The 21,283-nt window shown below is 40.4% G+C and overlaps 2 protein-coding genes across 4 annotated transcripts; one reads left to right on the top strand and one right to left on the bottom strand.

The window, feature by feature from the left end:
• Positions 1-525: 525 nt before the first annotated feature.
• Positions 526-16,198, bottom strand: LOC21403354 (protease Do-like 2, chloroplastic). 3 transcript variants are annotated; one of them, XM_024176257.1, is made up of 21 exons: positions 15,877-16,198; positions 15,583-15,762; positions 15,449-15,499; positions 14,966-15,039; positions 14,810-14,873; positions 14,225-14,269; positions 13,764-13,871; positions 7,847-7,924; positions 7,611-7,677; positions 7,398-7,456; positions 7,082-7,181; positions 6,845-6,924; positions 6,464-6,520; positions 6,166-6,269; positions 2,515-2,602; positions 2,151-2,236; positions 2,002-2,026; positions 1,817-1,888; positions 1,416-1,466; positions 1,270-1,330; positions 526-1,177 (listed from the first exon to the last, which is right to left on the bottom strand). In XM_024176257.1, the coding sequence occupies exons 1-21, from the start codon at positions 16,087-16,089 to the stop codon at positions 933-935; spliced, it is 1,908 nt and encodes a 635-aa protein (XP_024032025.1). In that variant the 5' UTR covers positions 16,090-16,198; the 3' UTR covers positions 526-932. The 3 variants fall into 3 exon arrangements, with proteins under 3 accessions (XP_024032025.1, XP_024032026.1, XP_024032027.1); XM_024176258.1 differs by lacking the exon at positions 13,764-13,871; XM_024176259.1 differs by lacking the exons at positions 526-1,177; positions 1,270-1,330; positions 1,416-1,466 and adding an exon at positions 1,480-1,741.
• A 3,397-nt stretch (positions 16,199-19,595) lies between these two features.
• Positions 19,596-20,609, top strand: LOC112094697. Its single transcript, XM_024176273.1, has 2 exons — positions 19,596-19,828; positions 20,069-20,609. Exons 1-2 carry the CDS (start codon positions 19,596-19,598, stop codon positions 20,607-20,609), a joined length of 774 nt encoding a protein of 257 aa, XP_024032041.1.
• The last annotated feature ends 674 nt before the right edge of the window (positions 20,610-21,283 follow it).

Here is a 21,283-nt window from a genome sequence, read left to right as displayed (position 1 = left end):
ATTTAATTATAATTATAATTATTATTAATAATTAAATGCATTATGTTTTTTTTAAGTTAAACAAGTATTTCTAAATACTAAAAATAATTATATATATTTAAGTTTCATACCATATCTATTTTAGTCATTTTAACTACCCACAACAATTTAACCTCACAATTTACCAAATGCTATTACACTGATTTTGAAACCAACACAGCTAGTATAATTATAATTTATCAAACACTCAACTGTTTTTTATAACAACTACTTTCAACAGAACTAAAAATATTTTTTTTAAATCCACACCACTACCAAACTAAGTCATTGTATAGCTTGCTACTGGCCCCACGTAAATGTACTAATTACTTGATTAAAACCTCAAAACCATGTAGTATGAACTATGATCAGATGCCGAGAATGTAAAAATTGGTATCATGTTACAAAGAGAATGGCCACAAAACAAAGAATGATTTCAAAGCCACCCTAATGTGAATGGCATGCGATACTTTTCCATCGATTTTTAGATGGATTTCTGACGGAGGGCCATTCATAAAGAATGGTGACATTCAACATTGATCACTTCATAATGCTAAGAGTACATTGCAGCCTAAAAAGAATCGATTCTTTTTCTTTTATTCCTGTTAATCAAATGTAATTAATTTTTCAAATACATGAATAATCTGAAAGGCTGACCGCAGCAATCTCTGAATACCATTACTGCCCACCTCAACAATAAGAATCTATTTGAAAAATCGTTCTCACCAGCTAGCAATCAGAGAATCCAACCAAACAGAAACCCCCGAGAAACTTTAATTACCTGTTATGGCATCCTGGAGAAAGCAGGTCCTCTGATATCCCTTTTTTACCAGATACAACAATATGCCTCCTATTATCATGCACTGAGTAGTGATAAAATTCAGATTAACCTCTGAAGTCGGAAGATATAACTATTATGCCCAAATGATCCCATCAAAACCAATTTCAAAATTTGAAACTGGGCTATCACCATAATCCTGATCTGATGCTTGGTTGTCTCCCAGTGAATCCACAAACGGCTCCAACAGATCAGCGGATCTTTCAGATGGAATACCATAATCTTTAAGAATGCATGAAGAAGCAGTAATAGCTGCTTCCCTCTCCAAGACGGCTACGTAATTATCTTCAAATTCAAAGGCCAAATACTTGTCCTTGCATGCTGAGCAAAAGCACATAACAATCAAGAACCACAGGAATTAAAGTTGAAGGAAAAAGAGAAAAAAAAAGGCTTAACAGTTAAACACCACTTACAATCTACAAGGTGTGCCAAGTGATGAATGTTTTTAATCCGGGTTCCATTTAACTTCAAAACCTGCAATTAACACTCCAAATGAAAATGTGTATATGATTGGCATGAACATGTTTAAGTCGTCAAAGAAGTGTAAAAATGAACTTGCCTGCTGGTTGCTCATATCCTCGTACCCAATGTTAACTTCATTTGCCAAGACCTACCAGCAAGAAAGAGAAGAAAACGCAGAAACTGAGTACAGTGACAAAATCTCGGGTTAAGGTCCTGACAATCAAGTTCATGCAATGAAATGTGACTATCTTCCATTGCAATGATTAAAGAAAAAATTAGGCCAGAGAACTGCAGCGCATTTCAAAAAGCTACTGTGAAAATGCAAGTGTGAGCACACTGTCCTGAAAAGCAATTGAGCATCATGGAAAGTGGATGACATGCTCAAAGAGAGGACCTACAGGATTCAGCATTTAATTGGCACCCCTGCAAGTCGGGAATATTTAATCTCACCCCCCAATGTCAATGTGTATTGTTAAAAGAAACATGAAATCAGCTAACCTGGGATAAGATTACAATTTGTTCCCCTTTGAATCTAGCCAGAGAGTAACGTGCCTTTGCCAATAGCTTCAACTGAACAGAAAAGAGATAAACTCAGTAAATTTCAAAGGACAATTAAAAAAATTTGAATTTTAGTGGAGCAGAAGTATGTGTGCTCAAGACTGTGCCATATACGCAGAACATACCCCTATAGAGTCTTCGCATTCCTCTCTGTCAAACAAGTAAAAGAAAGAAAGAAACATAAGTCCACATGCAATCAGCAAGAGCAATCTAGTGTTATGCATTAACCAATACATTGTATATGTGTCCAAGTGCCAGAACAAATGTAACATACTCTATCAGCGGCTCTGAAAGCGGGGTAAATACCAAACCAGCAATTATCAAGTAGGAAGGCTGACCTCCATCGATATGATAAGGAACCTGGAATAAGGAATTCAAACTAAACAGAATCAGAGCTAGATAACTCCATAAAACTGAAAAGATTCAATTGCGGCCTTGTTCATTTCACCGATTCAAGTTTTCAATTTTAAGTTTCTACAGTTAAAAGCTCTCAGAAAATGTCACATCTAACTTTTTCTGCCACAGTTAAAAACTCTCAGAAAATGTCACATCTCAGCTCGAATTGAAAACTCGAATCTGCAAAGTGAACGAGGCCTGCATAATTCCATAAAATTCAAATGGGCCAAGAACTGGCTTACCAAATGCACTCGTGGGTTCAAAACTACTTTAACTTTCATAAATTCCCCTGCCCTAATAATACCAAGCTCTGCAATATCACCTGCAAATCTGTATAGAAGATCCAAATGTTACCCATTGAAGCCTAAAGATCACAAATCCACACACATGATAGTATGACAAACAATTACATATGGCCGAATGCATATGAAGAGACCAGAAGGGAAACAAAATGTATTCGTTAATGTGAATCAGCAAATCCAACCAACAAGTAATACAAAACATTGGCTAAATGGTGTGCCTACTGACCCAAACAGCCAAACCCTAACTAAAGTTAATGGGGGTATGTTAGGAACCTAGGTTTTCCGCAGCCAAACATACCCATATCAATCCTGAAATTGACAAGGAATTGGATAGAAATAAAGGAATTCTTTTATTGAAAACCACTAGCCAATCTCCAATTACACTACCAAACACTACTAAACGGAAAAGTAAAGAATAGAACGGAGAATTCGAGTACTCTGAGAACTCCTAATTTGGTGGTATTCGAGAGACCATCTCCCTAATCTCAGTCTCTCAAAACTCTCAAAATCACAACCTTCCTCAAGTGAGCTACTCAGCCCTTTATTTATACTAATTCCTACTAACTCTACCAGCCCACTAACCAAACAAGTTCCCAAGTTAACGGATCATAACATTTACCCCCGCCCCAAAGAAACACCTTGTCCTCAAGGTGTTAAGTAATCGCAGCCGTGTGACTCCACTTCCTTCCAATCTTGATGAGCTTGGATCATGGAATGTCGAACGGAGTGATTCGTACAGAACTTGCTTCAAATGTTCTTGTTAACTTGATTTTTTCAACTTCACACTTTTGTTTGGAGCTAGTATTGAGAATCACTTTAAAGGCAACGAAACCATGAAGCTCAACCTCAAAATCATCCTTGTAGTAATGGAAGACCTTGTTGGTCAGCTCAAACAATTCATTTATAACAAAAACCTTCCTCCCACAAGCGTTATCTTGCTGCAGTGCATGTTCCACCACGCCAGAGAAAGCTACCTTGTTGTTTGTCAGAATATCAACAATAGAGGGCAGCTGCAAGTGTCCACTCTCCATTCCTTTGTCAACAGCCCCATAATTGCTACAAATAGAATCAAAATCATCTTTTAAAATACAAGAATGGACTCCACTGTTAACTTCTTTCACTGGTGCAGCAAACTCTGACTCTATATTAACATCCTTGGAAAATTTTGATATCATTGATATCTTGTTTCCCATATCTTGAAGCCGCTCATTACTAGCACCAGATTGAAAACCAACTTCATTTTCAATGCCTTGGTCCACCTTGCCATCAAAATTCTTCATAGTCAAGTCACCTTGAACATCCATTTGATCTGAAACATCTGTTGTTTGAGCTGGAAGCAACTTGCTTGAACTGCCTACCACTTGCTCGTTATCGACTTCCAATTTTGTAATTACAACTCTCTCTAAAACCAAATTTGAAATCTCTTTCCAAGTTTGGCAAGTACCTTGAATTGTCGTCTAGTCATGCATAATATCCTCTTGACGTTTCACCAAGAAACTCTCATGTAAAGCCTCGTCGGATGACAATCTGAAATGCTTAAGGAGATGAGTCTTCAATTCATTCCAACTGTAGAACGTGCAACGAGCATCCTGCCATCGATACCAAGCCAGAGCATCACCTTTCATAGCCATTTCAGCAACATGAATTTTCTCGTTGTTCGTCATTCGATAGAACAAACAATATCGTTCAGCTCTAAAGACCCACCCATCAGGGTCTTCTCCGACGAAAAATGGCATATCCATTCGCTGAAATTGTTGATCCGTTCGGCCCTCCCATAAGGTGTCGTGCCACCTTTCCCTCTCCCTACTCGAAACCCTTGGATTGATTTTGACTCCAAATCGAGAAGACCTAACTCGCTCTCTCAAATTAGATTGTAAAAACCCAATTTCCTTCACCCAACTCAGGTCGCCCATACCTAGCCCCAGTCATGCCAAAACTTAAAGATCCAGTCCATATTTGGCTGTAATTGGCTCTAATCTTGCTGTAAGTTTGAGCCCCAACCCAAACATCATCAGAATCAGTCTCAATCACCTTAGAATCGCAAAACCCAGACCTAGGGCCGCCGGAATTTCGAGACCCATCCCTAATTTCGCCGGAATCCTCCCAAATCAAGCCGAACTCGCGTGACCCAGTCCGAATTCGGCCGGAATTAGCCTCAAACGAACCGGAATCGCGAGGCCCGATCTAAACCGGGCTAGAATCAGCCCCAACTGCAACCGAATCAGGGCTGGGTGCCCTGCTCCGAGGGTACCCATGTCGTCCCAGCCCCGGAGCAAGCCTCTCCGGCTCCCATTCCGGTTTGCGTCGCCGACCAAGCTCCGCCGCCCTCTCCCGACGGTCGCAACCTCCTTCCGCCCTCTTCCCGTCGTCGACCAAACCTTTGCGCTACAGATCCGGACCACCCAGCCCCAGATCGCGACGGATCTCGTGCTCCTCCATGAGACCCATGTCTCTCCGGCGTCGAAACTCCCTCTTGCGGCCTCGATCTTCACGAATTGGCGCTTCCCGACGAAGATCCGCCCGATTTGGCACCTCCATTCTGCCTTGGTTGTCGCGATATGGGCTCTCCTCTCCCCGAGGCGCGCGATCTCGCCTCTCCCCGTCCCGTCGCTCGCCGTCGCGACCCAAATTGGCCACCCCGGCCATCGGCTGCGCCACCAACAGTGCCTCCATCCTCCGCAGCATCGCCTGCACGTCTTCCATCTGAGTCCAAACCTCCCCCAGTTCACCACGCAGCCCAGCCACTTCTCGAATCTGCAGAATATTCTCAATCACCACCGCATGGACCGCTTCCTAAACCACCGCCAACCCCTTTTCCACCGTGGTCACCCTCTCCGAATCCGCTGGTTTAGGCGCCATGGATCAGAGCTCTGATACCAAATTGTTAGGAACCTAGGTTTTCCACAGCCAAACATACCATATCAATCCTCAAATTGACAAGGAATTGGATAGAAATAAGGGAATTCTTTTATTGAAAACCACTAGCCAATCTCCAATTACACTACCAAACACTACTAAACAGAAAAGTAAAGGATAGAACGGAGAATTCGAGTACTCCGGGGACCTAATTTGGTGGTATTCGAGAGACCACCGCTCTCTTTAATCTCAGTCTCTCAAAACTCTCAAAATCACAACCTACCTCAAGTGAGCTACTCAGCCCTTTATTTATACTAATTCCTACTAACTCTACCAGCCCACTAATCAAACAAGTTCCCAAGTTAACGGATCCTAACAGGGTAAGACAGCAGAACTAGACTGCAGGGACTAGAAATTGCTAATATAATTTTTCCTTTGCTTCCAGGCAAAAAAAGAGGAAAAAAAATGCTTGGCTGAAACATCAAATTAAAGACTCAAAATCACAAAAGAAATAAAACCATCCTGATAATCATTCAAATTAACAAAAATGGGGCTGGTTAAAAGGAAGAGGCGACTCAAAAACCCGTGCGATATTGTAGTTGCTTAGATGCATAAAAACCATAGCGAAGGTTAGCCAGCGGAAATATAATGTTCTTAGTGTCTCTTAATTCAGTAAAACACAATGATAAAATATCCTTGGCTTTCTAAACAAATACAGATATCACAATACATTACTTTTGACTTATAAGATATCGGAATGCAATACGCTCATTCGACCGGAATGGCACTGTTCCTTCACACCCTACATGAACATCATCAAAGCTTACAATCACGTCCCCCTGGAAAAAGAACAAGCTCTACCATGTTACTGGCCTAGAAAATCTCCAGCACTTTTCTAGAGAGTTTCAAAGAAAGGAAGTTCAAACTAGAACTATGATTTGTGATTTTTGCAAACCACTAAAACCAATCACCGAACAACCCAGGTGAAAGTAAGTACAAAAAGATCTTACACGTTAAAAATGGGTCAACATACCTTCTTTAAGACATTATGCACATCGGAAGTGGGTTCGATTCTACGCACCAAGACACCCTGCACAATTCGCGATGAAGTTAAAAACCAAGGAAATTATGTGCTTTGCAAATAAGCACTTTGATTCAGATGACAATAAGCAGGATTTATCAAATTTGAACTCATAATAATTGTGGTGGATAAAAAATAGCAAAAATACCATGCATAACTCGTGGTTTTTTTTTTTTTCAGACCATTTATACAAACAGTTGACATCTTTAGAATCAGTGATCCAAGCACTGACTGCGTATGAATTAATTCTTCGATAGTTTCATGTTCAGATCAATCTTTAAAACTGGACTGTACTCTTAAGCATGACTGAATGCTTCATACATAGACACATACCTCACTAGACTTTACTTTTAAGCATTCACGTAGTGCTGGATTCTCCAACTTTTGCAACAATACGCCAAGACAAGGAAAACCTGGAAGTCAGAGTATGTAATGTATAAATACTATGGTATAATTGTAATCATCCATGAAGCATATAATCCATTAACTATTCTTTTTTGTGAAGTTCAACACCCTCTAAATCCAAATAAGCAAACCCCTTACGCAGATGAAATTAGAATAAATTCTCACCTGTGTACTTCTTGTTCCTCTCATAATCATTCAAAAAATGCGACACAACTGTAGTTGGAATCACATAACCAATATTCTCAGCCTCTTCAGATCTGTAGACCTAGAGGAAGTGTCTTGTAAACAAATAATATTGTGAAGGACAAGAAAATAAGAGACATTAATACTGTCATCACAAAAGCAAGAAATGAAGAATCCTATTCCGTCTGAAATCAATATTGCAATCTCTCTAAGACAGCCAATAGAAATGCCTAAAAAACAAGAAAAAAGGAAAATCGGACATTATATATAAACTTACACAACATGCCAGAAAGTTTACCTGAAACGCCACGCCGATGCACTCCCCTTGGTCATTGAATGCAGGACCCCCACTATTACCTGAAATCTATAAGTATAAGCTATAACTCAAGGGACAAAAAAATAAAAAAAGGTTTGAAATATCAAGGAAACTGACTATTTCTGGAAGGAATGTCACTAAATGGACAATGTAATAATGGAAAAACGGATAATATTGTGCAAGTAGAAAACAAACCAGGGTTTATTGCCGCGTCAATTTGAATGCCCAACAAGTCAGATGATCCGTGGGCATATGAAGTGACCTGACCATACAAATACAATATCATTAGAGAAACTGTATATCAGTCACGCCGCATGCCAACACAAAAAATGTTAAGAGGCCGTCAAATTGATTGATTATGGTAGAATCAAATGCAAATGAGTACATATGTCAGTGGCATGATAAGATTGCATTCAAATAGGAGACTGTACCTCTATACGTGATACAACACCCTTTGTTACTGAAATAGTGTCTCCTCCAAGGGGATATCCTACGACAGTTACTGAATCCTGCATTAAGAGAGTGGAACAGAGTTTATTTCACGCAAGTGATGCACTGGCCAATGGATAGCTGATTCGATATTCATTGTCTAAATCCCTATAACTATCTTCTAAGTCCTAACTAATTCCTTTTCATTCCTGCATTTGAGAAAACTGTTCAATCATATAATTATAAATGATTCAATCCACCAAGGAAAAGGGCTAATTTAAAACTGAAGATGTGGCAAACCCTTCCAAGAGCTATTTTTGAAGATCTAAGTTCCAAGCTGGGTATGATTAACATCTATTACCCAACTTGAGGGTGAGTGTGGAATTACAGCTGTCTTTTTGGAGGCAGATTCGCAAGATGTTAAAGTATTAAACTATTGTTGGCCCACCTCCTAACAGCTCAAGCTTTTGGGATTGATTGGTAAACTAACATGGTATCAGAGCGGGAGATCCTGAGTTCGAACCCCCGTAATTACACTCTTTATCCCCATTTAAATTGTCATCATGTGTTGGGTCTTTAATATATCTCAGGCTTAATATTCACGTGTTGGGCTTTCCAATTAATTTACCCACACGATTGCCCATTGTCCAACCCACACGTGAGGGGGAGTGTTAAAGTATTAAACTATTGTTGGCCCACCTCCTAACAGCTTAAGCTTTTGGGATGGATTGGTAAACTAACAATTCCACAGCTATCTTCTTGGGGGCAGTGTGGAATTACAGCTATCTTCTTGGGGGCAGTGTGGAATTACAGCTGTCTTCTTGGGGGCAGATTCGCAAGAATCTGTTTCTAGATTTAGTCTTAGGCAGAATATTTACAGGGCTTAATTATAGGATTGATTTGTTAACTTATTTTCTATTTTATTTGATTGCTTTTTTATTTTGCCCTAATTATAGGAATTGAGCTGGCAGGGTTGTTGCCTTCCTCTGCCTATATATTGTCATGTATTTGTTAGTTCTACTGAATAATGAGAATAATAAGAAAATTCTCTCAATCCATTCTTAAAACCAAGATGGTATCAGAGCCAATCCTTTCTTGACCCTGCTCTTATCTATGGCGCTGAACCCAGAATCAGATCCTTTCCTTATGCCAAAACATGGCCCAACCACTAGAATGGCTACCGGAAAAGAAATCTCTGCTGTCGTTTCCAATCAAGAAACTGTGATTCAGAACAGTCATGAAGGAACGGACAACTCTCATCTTCCCATTACCGGTCATAAATTAAATGGGAAAAATTTTCTCCAATGGTCCCAATCCGTGATGATGTTCATATGCGGAAAGGGGAAGGATGATTATCTCACTGATGCTGTGACAGCTCCAGCCAAAGAAGATGCAACATTCAAAAAATGGAAGGCAGAGAACAACATGGTCATGTCATGGTTGATAAATTCAATGAATAATGACATAGGAGAGAATTTTCTCCTTTACAAAACAGCGAAAGAAATCTGGGATGCTGTGAGGGAGACGTCAGACAATGAAAATATAGCAGAGCTATTTGAAGTTGAAGGTTTTCTTCATGATTTACGTCAGGAAGATCTCTCAGTCACTCAATATTTCAACCTTCTCACTCGTTAGTGGCAGCAACTGGATATGTTTGAAACAGATGAGTGGGACTGCCCAACAGATGGAGCCAAATACAAAAAGATTGTCAAGAGGAAGCGTGTATACAAGTTTCTATTAGGACTTAATAAGAATCTTGATAAAGTTAGGGGCATAATTTTAGGAACAAAACCTCTTCCCAACATTCGGGAAGCCTTCTTTGAAGTCCGCCGTGAAGAAAGTAGAAAGAAATATGATGGGATCACAAAACCAACAACCAGCAACTGAAAGCTCTGCCTTTGCGGCTCGGGGATCACAATATCAGCCACATGACAATCGGCAAAGGAGACAAGGAAGACCATGGTGTGATCACTGTCACAAAATAGGCCATACAAAGGATACATGCTGGAAGATACACGGCAAGTCAGCTAACTGGAAATCGAGTTCCCGAGCCCAAGAAAATTATCAAAGCCGAGGAAATGCTGCTATCATTCCTACCAGAGAACAATCCGTTCAGCAAATAACAATTGGAAGTCCTTCAAAGGATGATCACTCAGGCTCCACCAAGAAAGGAATTTTCTCAACGCCTTAACTGTGAAACAAGAAAAACCGTGTTCTTGGATTATTAACTCAGGAGCTTCAGACCATATGACTGGGAATGCCAGTATACTTCATAGCTATTCTCCTTGTTCCCACAATGTCTCTATCCGGATTGCCGATGGGACTCTTTCAAAAGTGACAGGGATAGGCACAGCAATCATCTCCAGAGATTTAGTTCTTGATACAGTACTCTTGGTTCCAAACCTTGATTGTAACTTACTTTCTATAAGTAAACTCACCCGAGACTTAAACTGTATCACTAAATTTTCCTCCCACTTATGTATTTTTCAGGACTTGGATTCGAGGAGGATGATTGGCAATGCTAGGATGTGTACGGGGCTCTATTTTCTAGAGGTTGAAGGATGCAATGGAGGACAAACTCATTCAGCAAACCGTGTATCTACTACAACTTTATCTACTTTCCATGTTAGTCAAAATAAAGATAGTGAAATAATGTTGTGGCACTATCGTCTTGGACATCCTAATTTCATGTATCTTGCTAAACTCTTTCCATCTTTTTTTGGCAATAAAAATCCTACGTTATTTCAATGTGAGGTGTGTCAATTGTCTAAGCATGTTCGCACCTCATACCCTGGTATTCCATACAAATCTTCACAACCTTTTGCCACGATTCATAGTGATATGTGGGGACCATCTAGAATTAAAAATATAACAGGTTCTAGGTGGTTTGTTATATTTGTGGACGATCATACTCAAGCTACTTGGCTTTTTCTAATGAAAGAAAAGTCTGAGGTTGGGAAAATATTTCAAAACTTCAACACAATGATTCAAACCCAATTTAATAGCAAAATTCAGATTTTTCGAACTGATAATGCTAAAGAATATTTTGCTACCTATCTTGGGGATTACCTTTTAAGTCTTGGAATTGTTCATCAAAGCTCCTGTGTTGATACACCCCAACAAAACGGAGTGGCAGAAAGGAAAAATAGACACCTGTTAGAAGTTGCTAGATCCCTACTTTTTACCACACACGTTCCTAAACATTTTTTGGGAGAAGCCATTCTCACATCAACCTACCTTATCAATCGTATGCCTTCACGGGTTCTTGGCTTCAAAACTCCTTATTAGGTGCTCCTTGAATATTTTCCCAACTCCCGACTTATTTCCACCCTTCCTTTGAAAGTTTTTGGGTGCTCAGCTTTTGTCCATATTAGTCCATCCCAAAGAAGTAAACTGGATCCCAAGTCAGAAAAATGTCTTTTCCTAGGATATTCTCCCACACAAATGGGTTACAAGTGCTATTCCCCAGGAAAAAGACGCTTCTTCACTTCTATGGATGTGACTTTTCTTGAAAATTAGTCATATTACCCCAAAACCAATATTTAGGGGGAGAATGAGTCCAAACAAGAAGAATATCATTTTTGGGAAAATTTGTCAAGTCCTTAAGAAAATTTGTCAAGTCCAAGTCACATCATTCATTCTACTCCCTTGAGTTCCTCAGAATTTCCAAATAAGTCCTTCCGATTCTCCAATTCCTGAACATGTCTCACTTGCAATAAGACCACATCTAAGCTCCCAAAACATTCCGAGTCCCATATCCAACTGAAGTGTCCCTCCTTCACCTTCACACTCGAAAGCAGAGCCGCATACACAACCTATGCAGACCCAAGAATCTGAACCAAGTCCTAGTAACTCTAATGAATCTCATGAGGTTCCTTTTAATGATCTTGGCTAGCCTATTTCATTAAGGAAGGGTGTGAGGTCTTGTACCCAACATCCGATCTCTAAATTTGTCTCTTATGAAGGTCTGTCTCCCATGTATCGTGCCTTTATTACTAAACTTGCGACGACTGAAATTCCAAGCAACATTCATGAAGCACTAAAACAACCAAGATGGAGAATAGCAGTTGAGGAGGAAATTGGGGCACTTGAGAAAAACGAAACTTGGGAACTATCAGAACTACCCAGAGGAATGAGACCGGTTGGATGTAAGTGGATTTTCACCATCAAACATAAAGCAGATGGAAGCATAGATCGATTCAAAGCTCGGTTGGTAGCGAAGGGGTTTACTCAGTCTTATGGGATTGACTACCAAGAAACGTTTGCCCCTGTTGCAAAGCTCAACACCATTCGAGTCTTGTTATCTCTTGCAACAAACCTTGATTGGCCTCTTCACCAACTTGACATAAAAAATGCCTTCCTCAACGGTGATTTGGAAGAAGAAGTGTACATGGAAATTCCCCCTGGTTTTGAGACTAAACAGAATACAGACAAGATGTGTAAACTCAAAAAATCCCTATATGGTCTCAAACAATCTCTTAGAGCTTTGTTCGATAGATTCACGAGAGCTGTGAAGAAATATGGCTACACTCAATGTCAATCCGATCATACTCTCTTCATCAAACAATCTTCTGAAGGGAAAAGGTCCATTCTTATTGTCTATGTTGATGATATTGTACTTACGGGAGATCATGAAGAAGAAATAAAGGCTCTCAAGCAACTCCTAGCTCAAGAATTCGAACTAAAAGATTTGGGGTATCTTAGGTACTTCCTTGGGATGGAAGTTGCGCGGTCCAGAAAAGGCATCTTGGTTTCTCAACACAAGTATGTCCTAGACCTCCTCAAAGAAACCAACATGCTTGGATGTAAGCCTTCAAACCCTCCCATGGACTCAAATAAAAAATTGGGAGTAGGAAAAGAAAGTACATCAGTTGACAAAGGCAGATATCAACGCTTAGTAGGAAAACTGATATATCTCTCTCACACAAGACCTGACATTAGTTTCTCAATTAGCGTTGCCAGCCAATTTATGAACAACCGACTGAAGAACATCTAGAGGCAGTATATCGAATCCTAAGATACCTAAAGAAAAACCCCGGGAAAGGCTTATTCTTCAAAAGGGTGGAGAGTAGAGAGGTTAAGATCTTCACTGATTCTGATTGGGCTGGTTCTATCACAGATAGGAGATCCACCACCGGTTATTGCACATATGTCTGGGGAAATTTGGTCACCTGGCAAAGCAAGAAACAATCAGTTGTGTCTCGGAGCAGTGCTGAAGCTGAATTTAGGGCAATGGCTCTTGGAATCTGTGAAGGAATGTGGTTGAGGAAACTACTTGAAGAGTTAAGATTCTCAAATGAAGGACCCCTATAGATGTTTTGTGACAATCAAGCAGCTATCAGCATTGCTAAGGATCTTGTTCATCATGATCGGACTAAACATGTCGAGATAGATCACCACTTCATCAAAGAAAAAATTGAGGCTGACATCATCACCTTTGTTTACACACCTACTAGAAATCAGATTGCAGATATCCTCACGAAGGCCCTTCCAAGAGCTATTTTTGAAGATCTAAGTTCCAAGCTGGGTATGATTAACATCTATTACCCAACTTGAGGGGGAGTGTGGAATTACAGCTGTCTTCTTGGGGGCAGTGTGGAATTACAGCTGTCTTCTTAGGGGCAGTGTGGAATTACAACTATCTTCTTGGGGGCAAATTCGCAAGAATCTGTTTCCTGATTTAGTCTTAGGCAAAATATTTACAGGGCTTAATTATAGGATTGATTTGTTAACTTATTTTCTATTTTATTTGATTGCTTTTTTATTTTGCCCTAATTATAGGAATTGAGCTGGCAGGGTTGTTGCCTTCCTCTTCCTATATATTGTCGTGTATTTGTTAGCTCTACTGAATAATGAGAATAATAAGAAAATTCTCTCAATCCATTCTTAAAACCAAGAAATCCTGAAAACCAAGAAAACCTGAAGATGTGGCAAACGTCCAAGATTGAGTGGTTCAACTCCTTCCCAGAATCCCTTGCTTTCTACTGACAGCAAAGCAATATCACAATCAACACCTCTGGCTAAAACCTGCAGTTAGTTCATTGATGGGAAAATAAGATGCACTGCTGAAACAACAATATTTAAGAAATTACCAATTTAAGTAAACGACTTTCAAAGAAAAAAAGAAAAGAAAGAAAAAACTAAGAGAGCCTTAGAATTTTTTTTTTTTTCAATGTCTACAACCTGCTACTGCTTTGAAATAAGTTGTGCTCAATTATTGAACCACCAAAACTCATTCAAATTTGCATATACATCTCAGTGATACTCATCATCATTAGACTTGCAGCACCTATGTTTAACTTTTTTAAAGTTCCAACTGATCAGTCGGATAAGAGAATCACAGAAGAGTGTAAATAAGTAATTCAGTTGAGGAAATATACCTTGGCAACATATTTGGTATCATCTCCCCTTCTCTTCACCTTAACCTGAAACCATTCCAAAAGGAGGTAAAAAACAATTGCTTTTGGTACACCTTTTCTTTGTATAGTTCTTTTGGAACACTTATGATATGTTGTTTTTCAATTTTTCTAAAACACAAACTGGATTTAGCAATTGGATTTGCTAATCACGCACATGGCGAACCATAAAAATTGAGAATAAATGACACTCGCAATTTCTTGACAACAAGGCAACACATCACTGAATCTGATATTGTCAATCGAGATTCGTGAAGATGGATGTGTAATAAATTGCAAAGAAATATTTGGCCACTATCCCTAAAGATAAAAAAGTACAAAGTAAAAAGTAAAAAGATAGAAGAAAAGACTCCCTCCTTAGCTAAAATATAAGAAAGACTCTCAATTAAGTTAAGAGCATGATAAGACAAATCAATTCAGTGACCTTTTTTCTATATGTTTTCATTTTTCGCTCAACTATGCAGAAACTTTATTAACATAATAAGTTACCTGTGTTTATGCTCAACACAATGTGCGTTTGTCAACATGATAAGTTACCTAATAAGTTACCTGTGTTTCATGCTCAACACAATGTGCGTTTGTCAAAAGCTTCCCATCTCCAATCATAAAAGCACTGCATCAAGAGACATATAGTTGATATTCTCCTCTGGAGAAAAAGTAATATTTCACGATTAGTATAGTTCACAGGGGATTCTACAAACTTGCCTTCCGGTACTCGTATATTGTCTTTGCTTTTGCCAAGGAAGAGAATAGTCAGGTGCTGTATGTGTGCAGTAAACCTAAAGGTTTGTCAAAGACATGAGAAAATTAACTAACTGGAGCATTCTACGGTAAAGGGCATGTTTATGAACCATCGAATCTTAATACACGACGGTTCAAAAAGTGCTCTGCAACTACCAAACAATTTTCACTAAAAAATAGTCCAAAAAAATGTTCTAAATTTCTTTTTCACATTTATGCATCAAAAGGAGCTTAGACATAGGTGCTGCTTCAACAAGATTCTACATTATCAGTAAACAAAATGTACACCAAGGTTCACAAAACAGAAATTTTTAAGTCTAAAGTCACTTCTAAACCTGGTGAACAGTAAGTTTAACATCCTCAGTAAATCTTGGAAGATCAAAATGGCTCTTCGAATCAATACAGAGTGAAAATGTTGCCGTGGAAATTCAGATAATAAATTTTTACCTTAACAACAGCATTCAGAAAAGCTGCATCTTGAAAATTTCCCGGCTCAACCTGAAATTCATTATTAATCGCTAAAACAATTATGTTTTAAAAATTATACATAAATACACAGATTTCTTGAGAAACATCATTACCTGTTGCTCCTTAGAATCCGACATAAACTCTCTCTTTTCCTTCCTTTGCATTCCAAACGGTTTATACGCCGTCGTTTGAGGTTTTCTGATATCTCCTCCGCCTTTACATCCATTCGCGTATAGGTAAGCACTTTCATCCTTCGATTTACTTCGAAATTCCTTTTCACTAACAAAATCTCTCTTCATTTATCAACCAAAAAACCAAGCAAAAAACAAAAAGTAAACATCGTCAAAAACATTTGCCATTTTCGAACCTTCGGAACTCAACTCAGAAGCTAGGGTTTGTTTCTTTACCTCTCTGTTGGATTTATCAGACGAAGACGACGACAACGAGCCTTTTCTCGAATGCGAAACTCGCTTCCTCTGATCGGCGGCTTTGGGAGCGACCGAACGAACCGAACCTCGCAACGTGGTGAAGCGCCGTCGTGCGGAGACGGAGCAGCGGAGCTTTACGGTGGAGGTGAGCACAGAGAAGCTGCAGTTGCTCATTGCTACCACTGCCGCCATTGATTTCAGCTGAAGCTTTTACTTGCTGTAGGCAAGTGAAAAATAATGGTTGTTTTCTTATCCTCTCCCTGATTCCTGTTTCCTCTAAGAAGGGAGAAAAAAAAAACAATTGGATATGATTAGGTCGTGGATTTTTGGCGCCTCGGTTGTTGTTTTGACCAATTGGGTGTTTTCGTTTTCTCCGCTCCAACTCACGTTCCTTACTTCGCGGCAAGAACCTAGCGGGCTTGAGCCCATTTCTGTTTAGGCTCTGACATTAGTTGGGCTTTTAGAGAGGAACAAAGAGAAATAGAGAAATAGGTTAAAATTTGAGATAAATTAAAATTAATAAGTTAATAATTTATATAAGTTAATAAATAAGTTAAATTATTATTTTTATTTATAATTTATTTGGTTATGAATCATAACTTGACAAGTTATTGTCTATAAATCACAGTTTTTGTCCATAACTTGTCTGGTTATGAACCATAACTTGACAAATTTATCCATAACTTATCTGGTTATAAACCATAACTTGACAAGTTATGGTCTATAATTTTTATAACTAAAAATTGACCTATATACTTCCTTAAACTTTTTATATTGACATATTTTCTATTATTTCCGGAAGAACAAACCCATTAGAATGGGAAAAGGGGACAAAAATGCGTAAGTATAAAATTTTACTCATTGTCTAAATCAAATAATTATATTAATTAAAGGGATAGTAAATAAGAATAAGAGTAAAAATCTAAACTGAAATGTTCTTAAAGGTAAGTTTAGTAATTCTTTTTTTTTTAGAATTCCAACTCCATGAAGACGAGGGAAATAACGCATTTTAAGAGGAGAAAAAATTACGTTTTTTAACACAATTGTTTTCGAATTTGTCATAATTTGGCGAATTATCTCTCAAACTTTTAATTTTGACAATCAACCCCCAAACTTGTAAATTTATTATGATGTGTCACATTTTATTAAATTTGTTAAAATCTTTTATTAGATTTAAGGGATTAAAAATTGAAAAATCTGAAATATTTATGTTATATTTGAATTGATATGTCAAAATTTTTTGTTAAACGTGTTTTTTCTGATACTAATTTAACATAATTATCGTCAAAATGAGACGTATTGCAATAACTTTATAAGTTGATAGGATAATTTACTAAAATTAAAAATTTAAGAAGTAATTTATTAAATTATAACAAATTTAGAAGACAAATGTGCTAAAAACCCCAAAAACTAACGTTGTATTTTACACGCGAAATTTAAAATTTCTTGAAACATCTCCATTGCCTTTCTCCTCTTCATAATTGTGTCGGGTCGTCGTTTCTATTTCCTTTAGCATGTTTCTAATGAATGTCATTTGCTGTAGCTTTCATCTTTTTTCCCCTTCAATACGGTATATCACATGTTATTGGCTATAACTAGTTCCAAAGTATATTATTTGTTACAATTATTTTCCGAAAATGCTTCCTTTTTTTTTTCCTTTTATTGATAAGGAAATATTACATTCTAAATTGTATTTCTTTTGTTTCATAGAATCCCCCGCTGTTAACTTTTAATAGTTGTTGTATGAGAAAATGTGGATGACGCGTGGAAAAATAACAGTGTGACACGTGGCCTTACTTTCCCTCAAAAGGCAACAACCCTTGACGGTGGGGACTCCATTTCCTTCTGCTGCAGAGGAAGCCCAACTTTGGACGCCGACTCCTCATGATGACGACAGGTCGTACCGTCAACCTTACGACGGGAATCCTTCGGGAGGAAATCAGTTGCCAAGAAAGACAATTAGGCTGAGCAAATAGAGACGGTGAGAGGAATGCTCCAAGAGGGGAAAGCCTGACATCGCAAGTTGCGTGCAGAAATGGGAGATGTCTGCAGTACATGCATTAATTGTAAACCCTTAAACCGCCCTACAGGGGACATAAAAGGGTTACAGGTACACACAGAGCCGTAATAGGAGACTAGTTGGCTGAGTGAACAGTTCACAAAAATGATTAGTGGGCTACGGTCTGGGCCTAGAAAGGCAGACCACTTGAGTGCTTCTGCCTACAAAGGAAACCCACCCGACGAAGGAAGCTCGGCTATAAAAGGGGTGAAGCCTCATACAGGAAAGAAGTTGGTTTTTCCTGAGAGAAAAGAACGAGAGAGCAACAATTGATGTAAATTGTAACAATCTTAAAAAGAATATAAAAGTATAGTGGATGTAGCTCTTGATTAACAGAGTGAACCACTATAAATTTCGTGTGTTCGTCTACTTTAAGCATATTCTTCTTATATTGCTCACCACTCAAAAAATACCACAAACACTTTACTCCATAAACTGAGTATACAATCAATATCAAGCCGGTAATCCAACGGGATACCTAGAGGTGACCCAGCCTATTTCTATTGACGAGTTTTCACCATCAACAATTGGCGACTCCGCTGGGGACCTAGCCCAGAATCTCTGGTTCATGCGTTTGACCCCCAACAACAACATAGTCAGCAAGCATGCCTCTAAGAAGAAGGATTGAGGCCATCAACCAAGGCTGCCAAATGGACGAAACCGCCACACATCCGGTGAATGACAGGATGGAGGAGGGTCCACCTCTAGTCAGAAATGAAGTCTCACCCCCAGACGTGCCGCGGCCGGACCCTGTACAGATGCAGGCCCAACTAACCACTCTAACCGACCTGGTACGTGAACTAATGGTCGTAGTCGAGCGCTTGGACAGAAGGAACTCTATGTCGCCTCTAGAAGACACCCCGAGGCTGCCGGGAGCTACCATGGCTGAAAACCACAACCCCAGTGACCGCCAACATGACCTAGAAGGAATCGGGGACAGCGAAAACGATAGAGGCCATCCTAGGCCTCGACCTTCCCAATCCTCTGGCAGCCGTCGGGCTCCGGGCTCCCGAGGACCAGATAGCGAGAGGTCTGGGGAACCCTGAGGTACTAGGCAATGGGCGGACCTAACGTCCAAAGGGCAAAGGTGTCGAGAGTAGCTGGCTCAGCCATCTCGACAGAAGAAGCGCGTGCCATTATGGAACATATGGCCAACCTAGAGCAAAAACTCACGGGCGACGTCGCCGGCCTAAAAAAGAACATAGGGCGAGTGGCTGAGGTGGTAAACGTCGACATCACGCCTAGCCACACGCACGACCATCCATTTATCGCAGAAATAATGGCGCCACCTCTTCCCGAAAAATACAGGTCGCCGTCGATCCCACCATATGACGGTCGAGGGGATCCCGACGATCACTTAGAGATGTACGCAGGGCACATGCTCTTACATGGGTATGCCGAGGAGATTATGTGCCGAGCCTTTTGGAACCATTTAACGGATTCTGCCCGAAGATGGTTTCGGACGCTGAAGCCAAACACTATTTCAAGCTGGGATAAGTTGAAAGAAGCGTTTTCCCTCTAGTTCATAGGGGTTAAAAAATATGTCCCCCCAAAGCAGAATCTGACGACGATATACCAGAAGCCAAACGAGTCGTTGAGGGAGTGGCTTACAAGATATGGGGAAGTTGTCACCGCCACGATGGACATAACCGACCGGGAGGCCTTGATGGGGGCATTGTCTAGCATGAAGAAAATTACCCCCTTCAAGAGAGAGCTGAACCGAAAACCCCCGTCCAGCTATAAGGAAATCCTTGCACGAGCGCAAGGCTACATAAACGCCGAGGAAGCAGATGCGAATGACCTTGAGCACAGGTCCAATAAGAACAAGGGGACCGAACAAGGGTCGATGCCAGCAAAGCATGATGGAAAAAAGTGACGAGGTGGAGGAAGCGGGGACAAGCAGCCCGCTTCGACGTTGAACACTCCAGAAACCAAGAAGCCGAGGCAAGAGAAGAACCGTAAGCCTCGACCGTTTTAAAGGTATGATTCCTACCATGAATTAACAGTAGGAGCCGAAGAAGTGTTCAATCAGGTCGGCCGCGGGAATCTATTGCACCGCCCAGAGCCAATAAGGTCAGACCCCAGCTGAAGGAACCAGAAAAAATACTGCAGGTTCCACGGCGACGTCGGCCACCACACCAACGATTACGCCGATCTTAAGGATGAGATCGAGAGAGTAATCCGCGATGGGAGGCTGCAGGAGTTCAAAGCCGAGCGAATACCTAGAAACGATGGCCACGGCGGCCAGAATGACAGTCGACGCCGAGACGATAACCAGCGCCCAGAGGACCGAGAACCCGCCGGCGTCATACGAACTGTCCTCGGCGGCCTTTATATAGGAGGAGACTCAAGGATATCTCAGAAGGACTACGTCCACGAGGCCAGAGGGGTTTACCAGGAAAGGTTCTGGAGTGTCTCCGCCGCAAAAACACCAATATTCAGCATCACTGATGTAGCGTTTAACGAGGACGACGCCAGCGAAGTCCACTTCCCCCACAACGACGCGTTGGTGATAGAAGCTATGATCGGGAACCATACTGTGTGCCGGATCCTAGTGGACAACGGGAGCTCAGTAGACCTCCTATACTCCGACTGCCTGGAAAAGATGGGGATTCCAAAGGAGCAGCTAGAAAAGACCTCCAGGCCGTTGTAAGGCTTTACGAGGGACTCCGTCATCCCTCAAGGGACAATCTGGCTGCCCATAACAGCGGGGGAGAAACCTCGACAGGCCACCACAATGGCTAATTTTATGGTAATAAAGGGAGGCTCCCAGTACAATGCTGTGATTGGAAGACCAACCCTCCAGGCGCTGAGGGCAATCACCTCCATTTACCACCAAAAAGTCAAATTCCCTACCCCAAATGGCGTGGGCGAAATGAAGAGCAACCAGTACGAGGCAAGGGTTACATACTCCGATGCCCTGCGCGGATATGACCAACCAGGAAGGCAGGAGACCAGGATGGTTTATCAAAGCACCGTCGAAGACATAGATCCCAGGATCCAAGTGGAGGTCACATGGTCTCAACCCGTCGAGGAGTTGGTAGAGGTCCAAGTCGACGAGGGCGAACCAACCAAAATACTAAAAGTAGGCTCAGACCTAACCCCATCACTTAGAGTTGAGGTCGAGGGCTTCCTTAAGAAAAACCTGGATGTCTTCGCCTGTAGGGGATCGACTCGGAGGTCATGTGCCATTACCTGAACATTGACCCCATGATAACTCTATGAAAATAGAGTTACCTTAATCATTTCTAAACTTAAATTTGTTATGGGTAAAAGCTGTAAACGACGGGACAACTTTACAATGGAATGCTACAGCAGCTCATTTTG

The sequence above is a fragment of the Morus notabilis genome, unplaced genomic scaffold (assembly GCF_000414095.1).
Source record: "Morus notabilis unplaced genomic scaffold, ASM41409v2 Scaffold264, whole genome shotgun sequence".
NCBI lineage: Eukaryota > Viridiplantae > Streptophyta > Magnoliopsida > Rosales > Moraceae > Morus > Morus notabilis.
This window is presented reverse-complemented; position numbering and strand designations above follow the sequence as displayed.

Bases quoted from the DNA above. Each gene is read 5' to 3' on its own strand.
- LOC21403354 (XM_024176257.1), bottom strand. From the start codon at position 16,089: ATGGCGGCAGTGGTAGCAATGAGCAACTGCAGCTTCTCTGTGCTCACC. The intron at 6,925-7,081 runs GTGAGAATTTAT...TCTGACTTCCAG, and splicing joins GAGGAACAAGAAGTACACAG to GTTTTCCTTGTCTTGGCGTA. The intron at 1,178-1,269 runs GTAAGTGGTGTT...GCTTTTGCTCAG, and splicing joins CTTGGCACACCTTGTAGATT to CATGCAAGGACAAGTATTTG.
- LOC112094697 (XM_024176273.1), top strand. From the start codon at position 19,596: ATGGACATAACCGACCGGGAGGCCTTGATGGGGGCATTGTCTAGCATG. The intron at 19,829-20,068 runs GTGACGAGGTGG...AAAATACTGCAG, and splicing joins GCAAAGCATGATGGAAAAAA to GTTCCACGGCGACGTCGGCC.